This window comes from Fukomys damarensis, unplaced genomic scaffold (assembly GCF_012274545.1).
Source record: "Fukomys damarensis isolate Sample0158 unplaced genomic scaffold, DMR_v1.0_HiC HiC_scaffold_14, whole genome shotgun sequence".
NCBI classification, from domain to species: Eukaryota; Metazoa; Chordata; class Mammalia; order Rodentia; family Bathyergidae; genus Fukomys; species Fukomys damarensis.
Genome location: NW_022900926.1, coordinates 20,396,275 through 20,414,091, shown reverse-complemented (window position 1 = coordinate 20,414,091; position 17,817 = coordinate 20,396,275). Strand labels below are relative to the sequence as shown.

The following is a 17,817-nucleotide window of genomic DNA, read 5'->3' as shown; positions in this document are numbered from 1 at the left end:
AACACGGAATTGAATCCAGGGCCTTCACACTGAGCTAAACTCCCAGCTATCCCTTGACTTATTTATTTAAGATTTCTGCTAAGTTGCCTAGACTGGGCTATAACTTGGATTCCTACTGCATCAGCCTCCCAGAGTGCTTGGATTATAGGTGTGTACTACTACACCCAGCTTGGTCACTTATATTCTTGGACAGATTAATTACAGGATGTTTTTGCAAAGTTTTTGTCTTATAATTGCAATGTTTGGCACTCCAGAAGGTCTCTCTGGTGGCTACTAAAAACATAACAAACAAAGACAAAAACAAAAGATGAGACCACTTTTCTTTTTTTTTTATTGATTGTTTTGGGTTGAACTCAAGATACAGACTAAACAAGATGTGATCCTCTGAGCCTGTGAAAGCCACCCTCCTGCAGGGAGCACTCGCTTTTGCTCCTCGTGTTTGGCGAAGCTGGGAAATGCAAGTTTCAAAGCTGCCCTCCGTCCTTGGGACAGTTGCTCCAACTCAGCGTCATTCTCCCCAGAAAGGTCCTCAGCTGAGAGGCTGTGGTTACCAGGCCTCTCTCCTTTACTGGGCCCTGCCTTTCGGTGTGTGCTTTCTCCTGCAAGAATGCCGAAATCCTTTATGACGCCCAGTCTGAATCTTAGCCACGCTTTTCCACCCTGCCTCTTTGCCTCCTAAGTTTCACTTTGGAGCTGGCACCCACCTGAGCTGACAGGAAATGCCAAATGTTAGGCACAGCCAAGGGCTGGGAGCACAGGCCCTCGAGTGCCTTCGAATCATTGTTATTTTTAATATTTTGTCTAGATATGTGATCTGACTGAGTCCCGTGGAATTTATTGTTTTCATATGTCAAAAGTGGCTGCATGTTGGCACCATCGTGTAGCTCAACCAAAATTGGTCTCAGGGAGAGAAAACAAACTACTTGCACCACTGCTAGCAACTGAATTGTCAGAAGCTGGGGTTCAAATAACCCAGCACGATGGAAATAGTGGATGAGTGTACAAATCCATGACTAGTGCATGTGTTCAGGTATCGGTCAAATCTTACTAGAGAAATGGATTTAATGTCGGTCATACAAATGCGAACAGATTTACCAGATAGGCTTAGGGGAGCCGCCTGCCGAGTCAGGTGTGGAAAAGTGCAGAGGGCCATTAGTGTGCGGGAGACCCAAAGGTTCCAGGTGAGGGGCTGGTACTCAGCATAGCGTCCTGGGTGCGTCCGCATCAGGAGGCTGAAGGGTCTGTATTGGAAGCTGGGAGACGATGTTGAGAGTGAAGGTGAAGACTGGAGCTTCTCCGAAGAAACAGAAGCCAACCATTCTTCGTTTCCCTTTTGTTCCACTCAGCCGCCAAGCCTCTTGGTTGGTGCCACTCACACCCCGGGTGGGTCTTCTGTCTTCAGTAAGTCGGAACTGCGAACTGCCACAACTCACATATGATATACGGTCACCACCTTCCCCAAGGAGTGCCTCGTGTTTCCTATTTCTGTGTCAAGTTTAAATGCCAAGTCAAGGGCAGGAGTCAACTGTAGAGATCTCGATGTAAAAAAAAAAAAAAAAATCCCTGTGTACCTGAAGACTTTATTGCTGGAAAACTACCCTAAAACATGTGCAACTCACCCTTCTTTTTCTTTCTGAAGGACTGCTTGTGGATGCCCAAGTGTGTTAAGCTCGGGTGGTTTCTGCCCTACTCTCCGGCGCACAATGAGTACGGCGCGTGGAAACACCATTACATCGCGTGTGTGTCCGACCTAGACTGGCTGACACCCAGGGAGGCCTCCGCTGTCTATGGGACCCTGAATGAGCCCAAAACAGAGGAGGAGGAGGTCCAGGAGAGGCAAAGGGAAAAGTGCCTAAGGAAAATAATCTGGGGGAAAATTGCACTCCGGAAGAGTGAGTAGCATTTAAAAACTGTACCTTGCCCGAGCACTATGGAGACAAATGTATTTTCGCATCAGTTTCCACAGAGGGGCGTTTGCTGTCTTTCTGGAAGAGCGTGTGGGGATTCTCTCTAAGGCACGTTCGCGGTTGGCTCTTTTTCCCTCCATTGCATATTTAGAGTACATAAGGTCAGATCGTCACCAAAAACAAGGAGGATAAAGAAGTACAAACACTAGCAAAAGGCAAGACATAGGTTTGGGAAAGACGAGTTGGGGTTGGTGAAAAAGAGGAGACACAAAAACTGGGGCTGGAAGCAGGAAGGAGGGCATTTTGTAGAGAAAGAGTAGGGAGGATTCAAGCTTTCAGCGAAGCCTTCCGACTGCCAGGGTGTAAAAGTAAGCAAGGAAACAGGCCTGAGTGCTCTGCTCCTTTCCCCTGGCTCTCACTCTGGGGAGATCGTAACACATGGGCAGTTACCCGGAGCCAGGTCGGGACAGAGAGGGGCGAGAAAGCCTATGCAGTGACTACCTGGGGTCCGCAGCACTGTTGCTTGCTCTCTGGTTGCTCGCAGCTGCGGAGTGCAGCTGAGGAATCCTGACAGGGCTGGAAAGTCGCCTAGTGCCCTTCGTTTGGAGGACCGCCCTGGCACGGCTTGGTTTTTGATGCCTTTCTCTCCGTCAGTTTGGCTGGGAGAGGCATCAAATGAACCGCCTGACGCTGCTGTTTGTTTTCCAGAGGAGCTGCTCAGAGCTCGCCCGCCTTGGGGCAGCGGAGTGAGCTGCTCCGGGTCGTCCACATGTAAACATCAACTGAGCCTCTCTGGGACTCGGAGGGACCCAGCGGGATTGCGGGGAGCTTTGGAGAAAGAGCTCGTTTTGGCATCCTTAGAAGTTTTACCCTCGCGGTAAGCAGACTGCTGTCTACTGAAACTGAAGAACATCCCGTGTTACCAAGAACCCATTCTAGAATAACTTAGCTATTACACAAGGACACTGTGTGATTATATGGTCATATTCTATAAATATCAGCAGAAATAATGACTTGATTTTCAAGAATGGCAGTCTCTTAAAATGGCTTTTGAAGAAGGAATTATGTAACATTCACCCTTGACATTAATATGCACTTAACCCTGAAATGAGGCAATATTGTAATGTGGTATATTTTCTATATAGTTTTGAGCAAATACCATTTTTAAACCTTTTTTTTTTTAATGGGATAAGTTCCCAAGTACTATCTGTTAGTCAGCTTTCTGTTGCTACGACAAATGCTGAGACAAATCAACTTAAAAGGAAGAGAGAGGTTTACTTTGTCTCACGATTGTGGAGGATTCAGTTCGTGGCCTCTTGTCCTTGCTTGGGCCTGTAGCAACATGGGACATCAAGACAGCAGTGTGTGTGGGAGAGGGGGCCTGCTCACTCTTACCTCTGAAGGTGTCCCACATAGCCCTTCACAGGCTGCCTGCAATAACCTCGCTTCTTTCCTGCAAGCCCCATGTCCTAAAAGTTCCCTCACCAATAGCCAGACAGGCTGCAACCAGATTTCTACATGTGAGCTTTTGGGGCTCACTCCGGACCCAAACTATGGCAGTACCCAAGAGAACCAAACATAATTCTTATTTATGTTTATAAACATTCCTCCCGTCCCTCTCCCTCTCAATTATTTGGCAGTACTAATGGTTGAAACCAGGGGCTCATACGTACCTGTATCTCTGAGCTCCATCCCCAGCCCTTTTTATTGATTCTGAGAAGGGGCCTCACTAAGTTGTTCAGGCAGCCTTTCAACTTGCAACCTTCCTGCCTCAGCCTACTCAGTAGCTAGGATTACAGTTATAGTTTATCACTCCCTGCTGCTGTAATTCCATTTTATTACCCAAATTAGAGAAAAACTAACAGCATTCAGTGACCAAAATCATGCTCTATAATGAAATTACCCAAAATTCAATTCTTACCCTATTTATCCATTCCATCAGACATTCATAACTATCACAGTTTACATAGTTGCTGAGCAATTAAAAACAAACAAACAGACAACAACAAAAAAACACCTTCAGATTCTCCTGATCACATAACCTCACTCGTGCTTTTTCCAAGGAGATTGAGAGATGAATGGCATGTTTCCCAAGTATCGTAGTCTCAAAGACTAGAGCCTAAAATCCTCAAGGTCCCAACACTTTCAGCCTCACACACTGCTGCTGCACGTGCATCTCTGTGTCTGGACGTCGTGAGTGCATTTATGCCCTTGCCAAGACACACAGTGACTTCCCGAAGGTTGAGGCCACCCTGTCCTTTGGTAATATGGAGGTAGAGTGGCTATGGAGAGACTGGGGACCGTGCCCAGAAACTACCAAGGCCCAGAGGGACCCAGAGGCCACTCCCTTCTAAATGTCATTTTGAGCCCCTAAGGGTGCCATTACATTAATCTTAAGTGCTCAAGTGAGGATGAGTTCCAAGCCACCTTTCCAGCATCCCACACCAGGCAGCGGAGAGGCCTGAGGGCAGATTCGGTCCTACTCCCTTGAAGGCCCCTCCGTTGCTGTCCCCACCCCACAGGAAAGGTCTAAGCCCCCAAGGCCCAGTGTCCTCTGCAGTGTCTGCAGGGAAGCAGCGCTGACTTAGCCAAAGCCAAATGACGGAAAGGTCAGAGCTTCATGGATTCCCCTTTGTTCTCTGCAGAAGCAATGTTTCTGGAAGCCATTCCTACTCTTTATTATCAAAGAAAAATTGGCATGGAGTTCATAAGAAGGACGACAGCTCTTCATGTGCTTTCCAGCCACACTTCATATTAATATCATCTCGGGTCCCTGCGTATGAGGTACGGACTGGGTTACGAGGCCAGCCCCTTCCTGAGTGGGTTTTTGCTCTTTTTTTTCTAGCTAGACTCCAGAGATTGTGGTTATCTTTTGGCCACCACATGTATAGAGATGCTTGATCTTCTAAAAGGGAAACTGTTTGATCTAAGTGGAAATTTACAGACCCCAAGCAGTTTTAAAAACTGGAAACAAGGACCCTAAATCAAACTTCCTTTGAAAGAAACAGTAGAGGTGCAAACTGCCTGCACTTAATAGGTGTCTAAAATATTCTTAGTGAAGTGAATTTGCTGCACTTACTTATAAAAAAGTGCCTATGAAGGATGATTGTAAAACTTCTCTGGAATTTGCACAGGGTTTAATAATATTATGTAACCACCATCTCTCAGAAGAAGGCTGTTTGAAGTTCCGTTTTGTGATCTATTTAATAAGGGCGCCATGGAATTCAAATGTACTTTCTCTATAAGGAAGTCATCGGTTTAAATTTTAACGTGAACACGAAAAATAAAGGAAGCACGCAGTAGACATAAAAAGACGTGATACTTCCGGTGTTTGTACTCGGAAGGACCAGACTTACCATAATTTGACTTCCCAAGTTTTCGATTTCATCAGAATTCACACGTGAGCTGCATTTGGTAGAAGCCCTACTTTGAATTTTGAATCCTGCCCTTTTCCCGAGCCGCCCCTGCCAGAGGGACCCTCGTTTCATGGTGCCACTCGAGGGCGCTGTGTGGCTGAGCGGGGCTGTGCACCAGGTTAGCGGCCTGCGGTGCAGAATTCTCAACTGGAAATGAATTTCTTGAGGCCCAAGCCCAGTGTACGCTGGGACACATTTGGGCACGAGGACACATGTGCTGAACATGAACCCGGGCAGATGGGAAGGTGACGCTCAGGAGTCTGTATTTGTTGCCAACTCGTCCAGTTTCCACTGGAGTTCCATTTGTGCCACAGAGGTTATTTGGAGGACACGGCATCTTCCCTTGGCCAGGTAGAAGTCGGCACTCATCACTGACAACCTGGGAACTGGGCAGAGCTACATGAAATACGTTGTATCTTTGATCTTGGGGCTTCAGATAGGTTCTCTGATGCTTGAAAAGGCATCGTGCAGACCCAGGGAACAAACGAAGACAGCGGGGGTGAACAACTTGCTGAGTCCATGCCCTTTCGTGACCTCTGCCTGAGTTGATGGCATGAGTATGTATTTGATCATGAACCAGGCAGTGGTTGGGTTAAAAGGTGGGACCCAACCGTGTGGTGTGTTGCTATTCAGCCGATTAGAGGAGACAAAGAAGTGTGAGTTTTTGGAGAAAGCCAACAGCTTTTCACCATCTGCTGCTGTGAATTAACTTTATCTTGTGGAAACACTTGTTGAATTCAAAGAACCGTGCTTTTACTATTAAATTAAATGAAAAATACCAATTGACATTGATAATTCATAAATTCATAATTAAGATGAAAATGTTACATTTAAGAAGTCGTCTGCAAAACTGATCTTAACTGTAGTATTTTTGAAGGTTGTCGATATGTCTCTGTGGGTGGTGTGTACGTGCATAACCCAAATTGTTAAGAATATTCAGCTCTGTGAGATGGAGTCACAGTGAACTTAAGTTTCTTCACTTATAATTAGAAATGAAATAAAATAATTTAAAAAGAAACCAGTGAAGGAGGAAGTTTCACTTCTATAATTCCTGAAAAACATTCTTTAGCAATCACAGAGGACTACACAGCCTTTATGGCCTCGCCTCCTAAGCTTCCTTCCCTTCTCCAGCTGGTGGTGGACAGTGTCCAGGCCGGGGTCCTCTCGGCCGTGTACGAGCACAGTGGCGGGACCCTGGACGGCTTGCTTCTCCTTGTGGAGAAAGCCCTGCACGGGCGGAAGGCACGGAGTGTGGGGATATTTAGCGACGGAGACAGCAGAGAAATCAATTTACTCCAAGGTAGGATTGGGAATTGGGAGAGAACACTCCGAGGTAGCCAGGCGTGGTAGTGCACGCTGTAATCCCAGTACTCTGGAGCCTGACGCAGGAGGATTGCTACAAGTTGGAGCCCAGCCTGCATTACATAATGAGTTCAAGGCCAGCCTGGACTACATGGCAAGACCCTGTCTCAAAAAACTAAAAACAAAAACAAAAAACGAATGGCTTTGCACTTAGGTAGTGTTTTTCTACATGCACGGCTTTCAGAGTCAACTTAGGTTTGCATTTGCTGACAAGTATTGATTTTGTCTTTATGAAAAAAGTGAAGCAATTCTGATAACTTTAAAAAGTTGTGAATAAAAACAAAAGCTCCTGTCTTAACCATTTTAAGTGTACAATTCAGTGGTATTAAGTATGCTCATATTGCAAACAACTTTCCAGAATGTTTTCACTTTTCAAAACCAAAACTCTCATCTATTAAACAATAGCTCGGGCCTGTGATTTAGCTCAGTGTTTCTGCCGCCTGCCTCACAAGGCCCCAAGTTCTATCCCAGTACTAAAAGCAAAACAAAACAAAAATAATAGCTCACCCTTTCCCCTCCCCAATATCCCCTTCCAATCACCCCATTCTGCTTATTTTAGTTACCTTGTTCATGTAAGTGAAATCACATGTGTTTGTCTTTGTGTGACTGGTGTATTTTTCTTAGCACACTGTCTTCCAGTCACCTTCTTTATCGCTGGGACAAAATGCCCAACACTCTCAACTCCAAGGAGAGGGTATTTGGCTCACAGTTCAGAGGTCTCAGTCCGTGGTAGGCAGACTTACACACACACAGCATGGTGGAAGGCCTGGGCAGAGGGACGCTGCTCAGGGCTTGGTGGCCAGAAAGCAGAGACAGGAGGGAGGGGCTGGACGGGGAGATGTCACGGCCGGTGGCCTCTTCCTCTGACCCCAACCCGCCTCCTAACATCACATATTGCTGTTGTTCAAACCCATGATTCGGTCACTTTTCAAAAGCCCCACTTAGGAGCCACAAGGCTTTGGGGGACATCCAGACATAAACCCTAACAGAGGACAAGGCGATCAAGGAGCCAGCTGGCAGGGAACTTACCAGACAGCAGAGTGAGCCCCTGAATCACTTCCCAGGCAATGAGAGAGAAAGGAGACTTTCAGCTCGTGTTTGCCATCTCGGGATCCTCCTACTTCTGCTCTCAACCACCTCTCTTTTGATTGACAACTGTGGGGAGAATTTCTGCTTTGGAGTTCAGTGGCAAGATCCCAGGGCCTGACCAGCCACTCCCCCTAGACTCCACGCGGCCTGGTAACTCGCACAGCTGTGCAGTGGAGACTGGGACGCCTGAGCCTGAGGACCCAGCGTCAGGTGATCCAGACTGAGGGGGAGGCAGTGGCCACGATGGCCACGGTGGTGTCCAGCGGCCCTAACTTGGTGCACATGAGGCTCACTGTCCTGGAATTCCTGGGATATGGGCAGACACTGGCTCCTGCAATCTCTGGTTTCATTTCTTCACTCTGCCAAGAGTTTCTGTCCATGTTAACATCACAAGTTCATATGACATTGTCATTTTCCCCCCTCAGGCTATAAAATTGGTATTGAAAATTTACTGAGACCTGAAGTGAGAGACTTCTGGGAGAAATTAGGAAGCCATGTGGCCACTGAGGAAGAAGGGGGACACATCGACCTCTTTGTGCCGCTTGGAGCATCAGGTCAGCTTTGAACACCCCACAGAGATGCAGTGGCTGTGCCTTCTTTATGATGTGAGTTGTGGTCACTTTTTCATCACGGGGACAAAATACCTCACACCCGCTTAAAGGAGGGCTTGTGTTTTCAGGCCGTGGTGGCTGGCTTCACGGCAGAACCAGCCTGAAGGAAGGGGCTAGCTGGAGGACAGGGGCTCATCTCACGGTGGCCCAGACGCAGACAGGAAGGGGAGGAGCCGGGGACAAGCACACACCCTTCCAGGTCACACTCCCTGCGACACGCCTCCGACCAAGCCCCCTCTCCTCCCAGCACGCTCAGCTACTGTCTTCTCACTGGGTGAGAGCCCACCAATGACTCGAGCACCCCACAGGTCAGCCGCCTCCCAATGTGAGAATTTAGGGGTCATCATAGATCCAAGCCATAACAACGTTTTCTTTGTGTGTTAATTTGTGAAATGCCCTCTGGTCAGGTTCCTCAGCCACCTTTTAGTCTTCTCTCTCTATATCACATATTGAGGGAGGAAGGGGTCAGGAATAGCAGCCAGGGTAACCTCTTTGTGCAAATAAAGTCGCTAGTGGCAAGACCCAGCAGCATTATTTCTATTTGGGAAAATACAATAAACAGCTCCTGTAATAACAGGGAAGGTGTCTGACCAGGAGAGGAACCGTAATCAACCAGTCTGACAAAACTATCTCTTCTGTGCTCTGAACCCAGAGTGACCTTGGAGACCAGCAACATGAACCGGAGTCTGCTCAGACTACTCGGTAGCCAAGTGGCCCTAGGCAAGTTTGTGGACTTCTGCTGCCTCCCAGAAAAGTTAGGACATAGTAACCTGTTTTTGTCTTGCTAGGTAGTTCAGGCTGGCTTTGAACTCACTGTGTAGCCCAGGGTGTCCTCAAACTCATGGCAATCCTCCTGCCTCAGCCTCCCAAGTGCTGAAATGGCAGGCGTGTGCCACCTTGCCTCACTTTTTTAAAAAAAATCCTTTTAAAATAATGTTTTGTTTGCTTCTATTTCTGCATGGACTAATGCCTTTTAATTAATTAAGTTTACTGGTACCTTTTAGGTGTACACAATGATCACATTCATCGTAGGGAAGCTGTACCTGTACATGCCGTATCTCAGTTCTTATTTTTTCCCATCCCCCCCTCCATTCACCCCCTCCACATGTTATTCACAAAAGCTATGCTTCCATTTTTTCCTTCTTTTCTCATCTGTTCTTTCCCTTTTCCCCCACTCCCAGTTGAATGAACTAATATTACTTGTGTAACGAGAACAAAGCAAATTTACTTTTGTGGTACTGTGGCTCACACCCAGGGCCTTGCTTGTGCTAGGTAAGCACGTTACCACTGCGCTGCATCCTCAGCCTCCAGAGCAAGGTTTTTAACTGAAGTAGAAGAAAAAGAAAGGATATGGAAAGCAAAACATTCAAAAGCAGAGAGAGAGAGAGAGAGAGAGAGGGCTGGGGATTTAACTCAGAGGTTCCCCCACCGGCCTCGCAAGCACAAGGACCCAAGTTCAATCCCCAGTACCAAAAAAACAAAAAAGCAGAGAGAATAGGTGCAAAAGGAAGAAAGAACAGAGTGTAGTGATACAAAAATTGTCTCAGGTGAAATTTATGCCACCAAAAATACATTTCCCACCATCATTCTGGGCCCTGGTGCCAGCGCTGCTGTAAGCATCAGCTGGACCAACGATCAGGTCTCCTGAATTCTTGGCCCCAAATCTGGTTTTGTTTTTTGTATTTTTTTTTTTTTTTTTTTTGTAAGTTTTTGTAGGTAGGGATTTGCTGACTTAATTTTTCCCCAAATTTGGTTTTTTTTTTTTTTTTTTTTTTTTTTTTTTTAGTGTAAGTTTTTGTAGGTAGGGATTTGCTGTGTTGCTTGGGCTGGTCTCAAATTCCTGGGCTCAAGCAATCCTCCTGCCTCAGCCTCCTGAGTAGCTGGACTCCAGACATGTGCCCTCAGCCTGTCATCCCTGCTAGCTGCGTCACTCCCAACTACAGTTTGTCTGTGTGTCATCGTCCAAACCCGGTGCTCACATATTTCCCCTGAGCTGTTCTTTCCCGGAATCCCTCCTGTTTATACACCCTACTCCTTCACTCTGGCACTGGCCTTCACCCTTGTCTCCTCACCTGATAAACTTGGACTAACTATCCCACGTGATCATCATCGCCTTGTGATAATCTGAACAACTTGTTAGTTTCCTTCTGCTCCTTCTTCTTGAGACAGGGTCTCACGACACAGTTCTGGGTGGCTTTGAACTCCCCATGTAGCCCAGGCTGGCCTCAAACTCATGGCGACTCTCCTGCCTCAGCTTCTTTGGCTCCCTTTGCCCTGGCCGACTCCAGCTCTTTGGCGCACCCGGCCCTGGTTCTTTGAGCCTGTGGCTGCTGCACCAGGCTGGGCTGGGGGAGAAGCAGCAGGACCTTCTGACGTCGCCGTCACCGAGCCGATGTACATTCCAGACGCTCGAACCCCATGAGCCGCGTCTCGATGTTTCCGCCGTCCTCATCTTCTCTCTTCTGAGATGACAATTCCCTCCCTCTCCCGCTTCAGCCAGTCCTTCCTGCCTTTGTCTCCTAGTGTTTGACCTCACCTTTACCGTCCTAAAAAACGAAGTCACTTGGAAACCCTTACACGTTTCCATCCACCCCCCACCCCAGCCTCGCCTTCATTCCCGTCTTCCCTCCTTCCCAAGACCAGCCGCTCCCTCGGTTCTGGGCCCTCGGACGCTCTCCCAGTGGAGACACGAGCGGAGAGCCACAGGCGCCCACACCTGGCTGTCAGGTGCTCCAGGGGTCCTGATGTGAGCCGTGCGTGTGGACGCGTGCCCGTGTTTCACGGCGGCTTCCACTCTCAGTTTCCTCGTGACCGAGCATCCTTCAGTATCTGTCACCCATGCATCTCCCCTGGAGAAGTGTCTGTTCAAATGTTTTGCACAAAAGCGAGGTCATTTTCCCCACTTGTGATTCATAATTTATGTCTCTGAATAGTTTATTTTGAAGAGCAGAAGTTCTTAATGAAATTAATCACTATTCTTAGAAATCATGCTTTTGGTATCATATTTAACAACTCTTTACATAACCAATGGTCACAAAGATTTCTTCCTACGCTTTGCAGGATTTGATTTATAGTTTTGACCTTTAGGTTTGTGACCCATTTGTTGCTATTTTTTAAAATAGACTATAAGACATTGATAAGGGTTTAATTTTTTTTTTTCAGTGTAGATATCCAGTTTGTCTAGCACTGCTCTTTGTAAAGACTGTTCTTTCTGCCTGGTATGGTGGTACATGACTGAAATTCCAGCACTTGAGAGGCTGAGGCAGGAGGATCACTCTGAGTTTGAGGCCAGGCTAGGCGGCCCAGTGAGTTCAAGGCCAGCCTATACTACAGAGCAAGACCCTGACAAAACAAATAAACAAAAAATGATTGTTCACTCTCCAGTGAATCTCATTTGCACTTCCGCTGAAGTCAGTTGGCTAAATCTGTAGGTCTACCTTTGGACACTTGCTTTCTTTGTCAGCTAAAACATTAGGTAATTATGCAAGACATCCAAGCCTTTCAAAATCTGCCATCTTGTTCCAAGAAGTAATTGACACAATTTCAAGTAATTATTTATTCTGGGGCCAGAAAGAATTAAAATACATTTGTCCATCTATCCATCACATGGGTACCATGCCGAGTTCTGTATACACTCTGAATTCAATAATCCGGTCTGTGTGTTGTGCCACTGAAGAAAGGCTGAAATCAGCGCCACACTAAGTTTTGACCATTGTGTCCCACCCTGCTTTTACCTGTTTTAAGTCCGTCTCACAATAAAAATGCTCCTGGGAGTTAGATTATTTTGGAAAACACATCAATCTTTCTCCATCTTTTGGCTGAACATTCCACATTTGAAAATAAGCAGCAGGTCGGACTCCGCGTCCCCTTTCCCCACCCTGTTGTTGAATCCTCACGAATGAGACGTGGGGCTCCAGGGCTGAGAGGTGCGGGATGGCGTCGCGGCCCTGTCTTCTTGGTCACACTGAGCAGGGCCCAGGCTCACCCTGGCGTTTTGGCCTGCAGAGGCGGGCGTGGCGGTCCTCTCTCGTCTGTCCCAGCTGACCGGCACGCTCTTCACGGCCCCGGCCGGCGTCGTCACTGGCTCGCACCAACACGGTAAGTGCACGCCGGGGACGCGGCTTCGGGGCCACTGAGCGACCGGGCCAGGCAGCCACACCGGTGGCAGTGGCCGCCTTTGCAGGGACACCGGGGCTTCCCAAGCTGCGCCCTCTCCTAGCACCGAGTGGTCTGCTCAGAAGGGCCTTTACTGTTCACAAATGCCTTGCTCCAAACCCTCGCTTACACAAACTCTTGTTGAAATCGTCGGCTTTCAGAGTCGAGCAAAGATGTAACTTGCTGATCTGGGGAAACACTAAGCACACGGGAGACTCCCGTGGTCCGGCCTAGTCAGCGTGCTTTTGTCCGGGGAGGCGAGACGCGGCTACAAGGACACGCGGGTGTCTTGCCTCGACCCCATCCGGTAGCCTTGTCAGAGACGGAAAGCACAGGAAGCAACCCTGAGAGTAAATATGTTATTGCAAATACTAAAGCAGCACCTATCGGATCAAACTGTAACATCACCTGGCCAACAAGAACACCATTTGCTTTGCTACGGTAGCGAGAACCCATTTTCCCTTTAAAATGTGCTTGCTTCCTATCAAGCAGGGAATGGACTGCTGGAGAAACCACAGAAAGCCGTGCCTGTCTTTCCCTTTCCCTTGGCCGTGCCAAGGCCCTTTCCAGACTGAGGAAGTGGGCACTTCAGTAAAACTGCCGAGGGCAGAGATTCCACAGAAAAATGACAGAAGCCACTGATGTTAGCTCGTAAAACAGCATCTCCGGACGACAGGACGCGTGGCCCGGGCAGGGGTGGCCCAGCCCGCGCCGCGGGGTGTGGCCCGCTGTTGGCCTCTCTTCTCTCTGTCCTTCAGCTTTCCCTTCTTCCTCTTCCTCCGCCTTCCTCTTTCTTCTCATTTACCTTACGGAGGAACCCACGGTAGGTAGGGCCTTTCCGTAAGAGTGCGGGACCCGAAGCAAACGCGGTCCCCCACGGGTCAGGACAGATAATGGAGCTGGACCGCTGTGTGCAGGGGACGCGTGGGCCCCGCATCCGCAGGAGACACAGAGCTGCTGCCAGGTCCACGTCCAGGGTCCTGACGGAGAGACGGGAGAAGCAAGAGGAATCTTCCGGAGTTCGCCCTTTCAAATGAAAGTAAACTTCAGTACGATCTTAATTAGGCGAGGGCTCTGCTCCCCAGGGCGCAAGACAGCAGTTATTTATTTCCTAATTTCAAGCAGCAGAATGTGCCAACGCTGTTGGTTAGAGGACAGGCACTGGAAACAGTTTGCTGTGCCCTCTGTGACTTTCTTGTTTCACTCTGTCGTGGCTGCTTAATTTTAGTCTTCGAATGAGAAAGGATAAAGAGCCCAGCATGAATACAACTGAGTTTGGGTTGTAATTTTACCAAGAAGTAGAATTCTTTCATCTGAGCTCAGGTTGTCGATAATAAAAGGAAAAAACAATGTCAGTTCTCAGTGAGTGGCTGGGACAGCTGCAGGTCGGGGCTCTGCCTTCTGTCTACTTCAGTGAATCCAAACTGCAGACCTGGGCCCACTTCGCGGACCTCGTGGAAGATGCTTTGAAATCAGTGAGGAAAGAGCTTAGTCCTCTCCTGCAGGATCTGCAGAAGGGCATCGGTGCCAGGATGATTGGTAAGCGCTCTGGCCACTTCTGCTGCATGTTAATTATGGAGTTTATTCCCTTTTCTTAAATTTATTTTTATTTTGTTGTATTCGTGTTTGAACCCAGGGCCTTTGCACTGAGCTACACTCCCCGCCCTTTAAAAAAAATTTTTTTTTGAGACTGGGTCTCACTAAGGCACTAAATTGTCCAGGCTGGGTTTGAACTTGTGATCCTCCTGCCTCAGCCTGCCAGAGAACACTGGGATTATAATCATGTTCCACTCAAAGTTTATTTCCTGTGCACAGCAAATACAAAATTAGGAATAGCAGAAGTAAAATTTAACATTTTCAGTAGCAGTTTATCCCCTTTGTATTTATTATTTTCTTTCAAGTACTTACACACTGAGTTCCCCCCAAGAGCAAATATATTCATTAGTAAGATGATGACGCTGATGCCAGTTTTGAAGTGTTACCATCTTCTTAATTCCTGTGCGGGCCAGTGTGGCCTCAACACAACTCACTGTGTGCTGAGCCGGAAACCTGAGTCTTTTTGTCCATTATAGTTTGCTCTAAATGCTGAGCCTGGCATCCCAGTTAAACCTTCTTCTGCTGCAGCCCCCATTACACAAATTGCCCTACAGTTTAAGCTCCTTCCTTCCTAAGAAGCGTACTTTGGTGATGGGCTCCCGGGTGCTTTGCTGAGCCTATTGGACACCACTGAATTTATTTTCCCCGTCACACTCCGTTCCTGTGATGGAATTATCCCAGTAGATTTTAGGGAACCAGCGCAGCCTCTCACCTTTTAATCTTCTGTTAAATCAGCCCATTCTTTAAGATGAGGTGTTTTTTTCCTCATGTGGGGAAACATCTTGCTGCCAGTCCTTTCCATCTGACTAAGACACCTACCTCACACCGTCACAGATCTATGCCTCTCTACCCTTCCCTCCCCTGCTTTTTTTTTGGGGGGGGCCTACTTTTTGTTAAATATCTACTTAGTCCCTGTCTACACCAGAGCAGTAACACACACAGAGGTTTTACCTGTCAGTAAACGTCCTGCATCTTTTTACACGAAGCCTCCAATGCAGGGATTTGCCCTGTGATTTTCCTGGACCATCTTCTCGACTACATTGAGGAGGTGTCCACCCAATATTTTAAAATAATTATGAAGCTATATGCAGGGAGAAACTGTCCTTCCTGATTGTTTCACAGATATTGAAAACTAGTCAGAAAAGTGGAAAGGTGAACTTTCTAGAGATGGAAGTTGTTGTTTTTAATTCATTTTTAAATCCGTTTATAATTCATTGAGCATGCTGCATGTACATAACACATCTGAATTCTTTTTACTCCCTCTTCCCTGTCTTCCCTTGAAGATGGAAGGTTGTTTTTGTTTGTCTGTTTGGGTTTTTGAGACAGGGTCTCGCTGTGTAGTTCAGGCTGTCTTTGAACTCACTGTGAAGCCCAGGCTGATCTCAAACTCACTGTGATCCTCCTGCCTCAGCCTCCTGAGTGCTGAGATCACACATATGCACCACCATTCCTGGACAAGATAGATGTTTCTTTGTTTGTTTGTTTTAATGATATGTATAGATAATGAGTCAGTGGCAAAAACTTGTTTTCAAATAAAAGTTCAAAGCATAAAAATTTAAAAGGTATCTGTTTGTACGTTGTTTCCCAAGGACTTAAAATATTTGTTTCGAGCACAAAGCTAAAAGAGAATGAGGAGCACATTTTGGCAGGAATGAGAATATAACACTTGAATTTATAAGTTTCTCTTTTCATGTGTTCTCTTCCTACTGTTCAACTTATAGATTTGGTTCAGCATCAGCTTTGGCAGGGTGGGTTCTGTCTATATGCTGCACACTTTAATCCTTTTGGCTCATTTTGTGTATCATAGTGGGACTATGATAGATGGAATAATGGAAAATAAAATTATGGCATAATAAAAATTTCATGACATCATACAAATTTCACTCCATGCCAGGTGTGGTGGTGCATGTCTGTACTTCTAGCACTTAGGAGGCTGAGGCAGGAGGATCACCATGAGTTCGAGGACAGCCTGAGCTCCATAAAGAGTTCAGGGTCAGCCTGAATTATGTAATGAGACCCTCTCTCCAGAAAGATTTTTTACTCCTACTCTGTATTTTTGTCCTCTAAAGAGAACTAGGAAGACTGAATTTTCTTTTCGATCACATGTGTTACATAAATTAATTCCAGGGCAATTCATGTTTGACTCCATGAGCACGGCTGACATTCTCAATAACCAAGACACAGCGCAAGCTCTGGTGGATGGATTAGAAGAGCTGTCAAAAGAACATTCTGTAAGTGTTTCGTTGAAAAAAGCACACCAGAAATATCCCCACTCTGACAAATTCTCAGTGTGCGTTTATCATTTTTAAAAGCCAGTTTATCTGGGAGCACAATTCCTCAGAGAAATTTCATCAGTTTGTAAAAACAGCCACTGAGAGATACTGGGCCCAAGAAAACCAGGAAAATCTTCTGGATTGTTTAAAAATTTTACATGGTGCACTGTTTTCTGTCTTGTGCTTAGTGTCTGTCAGAAGCGGCTTTTGTCTTAAAAAACAAAAGTCTATGGCTTTATATTTCATGAAAATATTATTCTATGGTGAAAACAGCTAGGGTTATGAGGGAGAAAATTAAAATGTGTGAAACCAGATATAAAAAGATGAAGGGCAAAGGGGCACTGGATGAGAGAGGATGAGAAAGAAAACGCAGAAGGACAAAATAAGCAAACCAACACTTTGGCTGGGAACAGGTATGGGGGAGCCCGAAGTGACATTTTTGTTTTGTTTTGTTTTGAATTTGGTACTGGGGATCAGACTCAGGCCCTGCCGCTTGCGAGGCAGGTGCCGGAACCACTGAGCTAAATCCCCACCCCTAAAGTGACATTTTCAGTAGAAGCAAACCTTGGCTATTCCTCCCGAAAAGCCAGGCCCCGTTCAGAAGACCCCTGGCTCCCTCCCCGGAGGATGCCAGTCAGGCTGTGGGAGAAAGAGACCCAGCGGCTGCCTGCCGGGATCGCAGCTGTCCGTGTTTCATCTCCTCTGCTCTGGCCAAAGGCTGGGCGGCCGGGTGGGCTCGGGATGAAGGCAGCAGGGACGGGACCACCCCGAGGCCAAAAGCACCACAGCGCGCTCAACAAATTCCTGTGCAGGCAGCATGGAAATGTGATGGCGCCCAACCCGAGGGAGCAGCTCAGGAGCCTGGGTGTACAGCTTTTCCGGCAACTCCGCCTGCTCCTGCCCGCTTTCCTCACTGGGCTGAGGGAGTCTTCTGGGGCACTGTGGGACTGAAGATCCCGGGAGACCCTTTCACGAGACCGCGGTGTCCTAACTGTGACAGAAGCTGAGAGCCAAGAGTCCAAGTGGTGACTAGAATGTGGGATTAACTGGAGGATGCCCTCGGCTGACTGAGTAATGATTACTTGGCCTTCTGGACATACACATTAATTAGGCAGAAAGCAGAAAATGCTCCAGAAATGTATTCTCTTTTCTGCTGTTCTTTTGATAACCTGTATTCCAGATGAATGGTTTAATTAGTGTTCTTTGTTTTTTGTTTTTTTGGGGGGTATTTTTCAGGACAAACCCCTGGAGTTCTTGTCAGATTTTCTGCTGAAGAAAAGTAAAAAGAGCAAAGATCATGAAGGGAATATTATTTTGACAAAATGTGACCCAAAAGAAACTCTCAGTTTACTCACGAAGGTAAAGTTGCTGCTACTTTTTTTTTTTTTTTTTTTTTTTTTTTTGTTCC

General features: G+C 47.0%; 1 protein-coding gene across 1 annotated transcript in view; it reads left to right on the top strand.

Moving 5' to 3' along the window:
* Ect2l (epithelial cell transforming 2 like) overlaps positions 1-17,817 on the top strand; it is an 85,896-nt gene that overhangs the window by 42,732 nt on the left and 25,347 nt on the right. Inside the window, exons 5-13 of the mRNA XM_033763266.1 lie at positions 1,640-1,892; positions 2,616-2,784; positions 4,553-4,691; positions 6,455-6,623; positions 8,200-8,328; positions 12,391-12,483; positions 13,897-14,079; positions 16,264-16,367; positions 17,646-17,768. Of these exons, the coding sequence (XP_033619157.1) occupies positions 1,640-1,892; positions 2,616-2,784; positions 4,553-4,691; positions 6,455-6,623; positions 8,200-8,328; positions 12,391-12,483; positions 13,897-14,079; positions 16,264-16,367; positions 17,646-17,768 (1,362 nt within the window). The remainder of the gene's footprint in view (positions 1-1,639; positions 1,893-2,615; positions 2,785-4,552; positions 4,692-6,454; positions 6,624-8,199; positions 8,329-12,390; positions 12,484-13,896; positions 14,080-16,263; positions 16,368-17,645; positions 17,769-17,817) is intronic.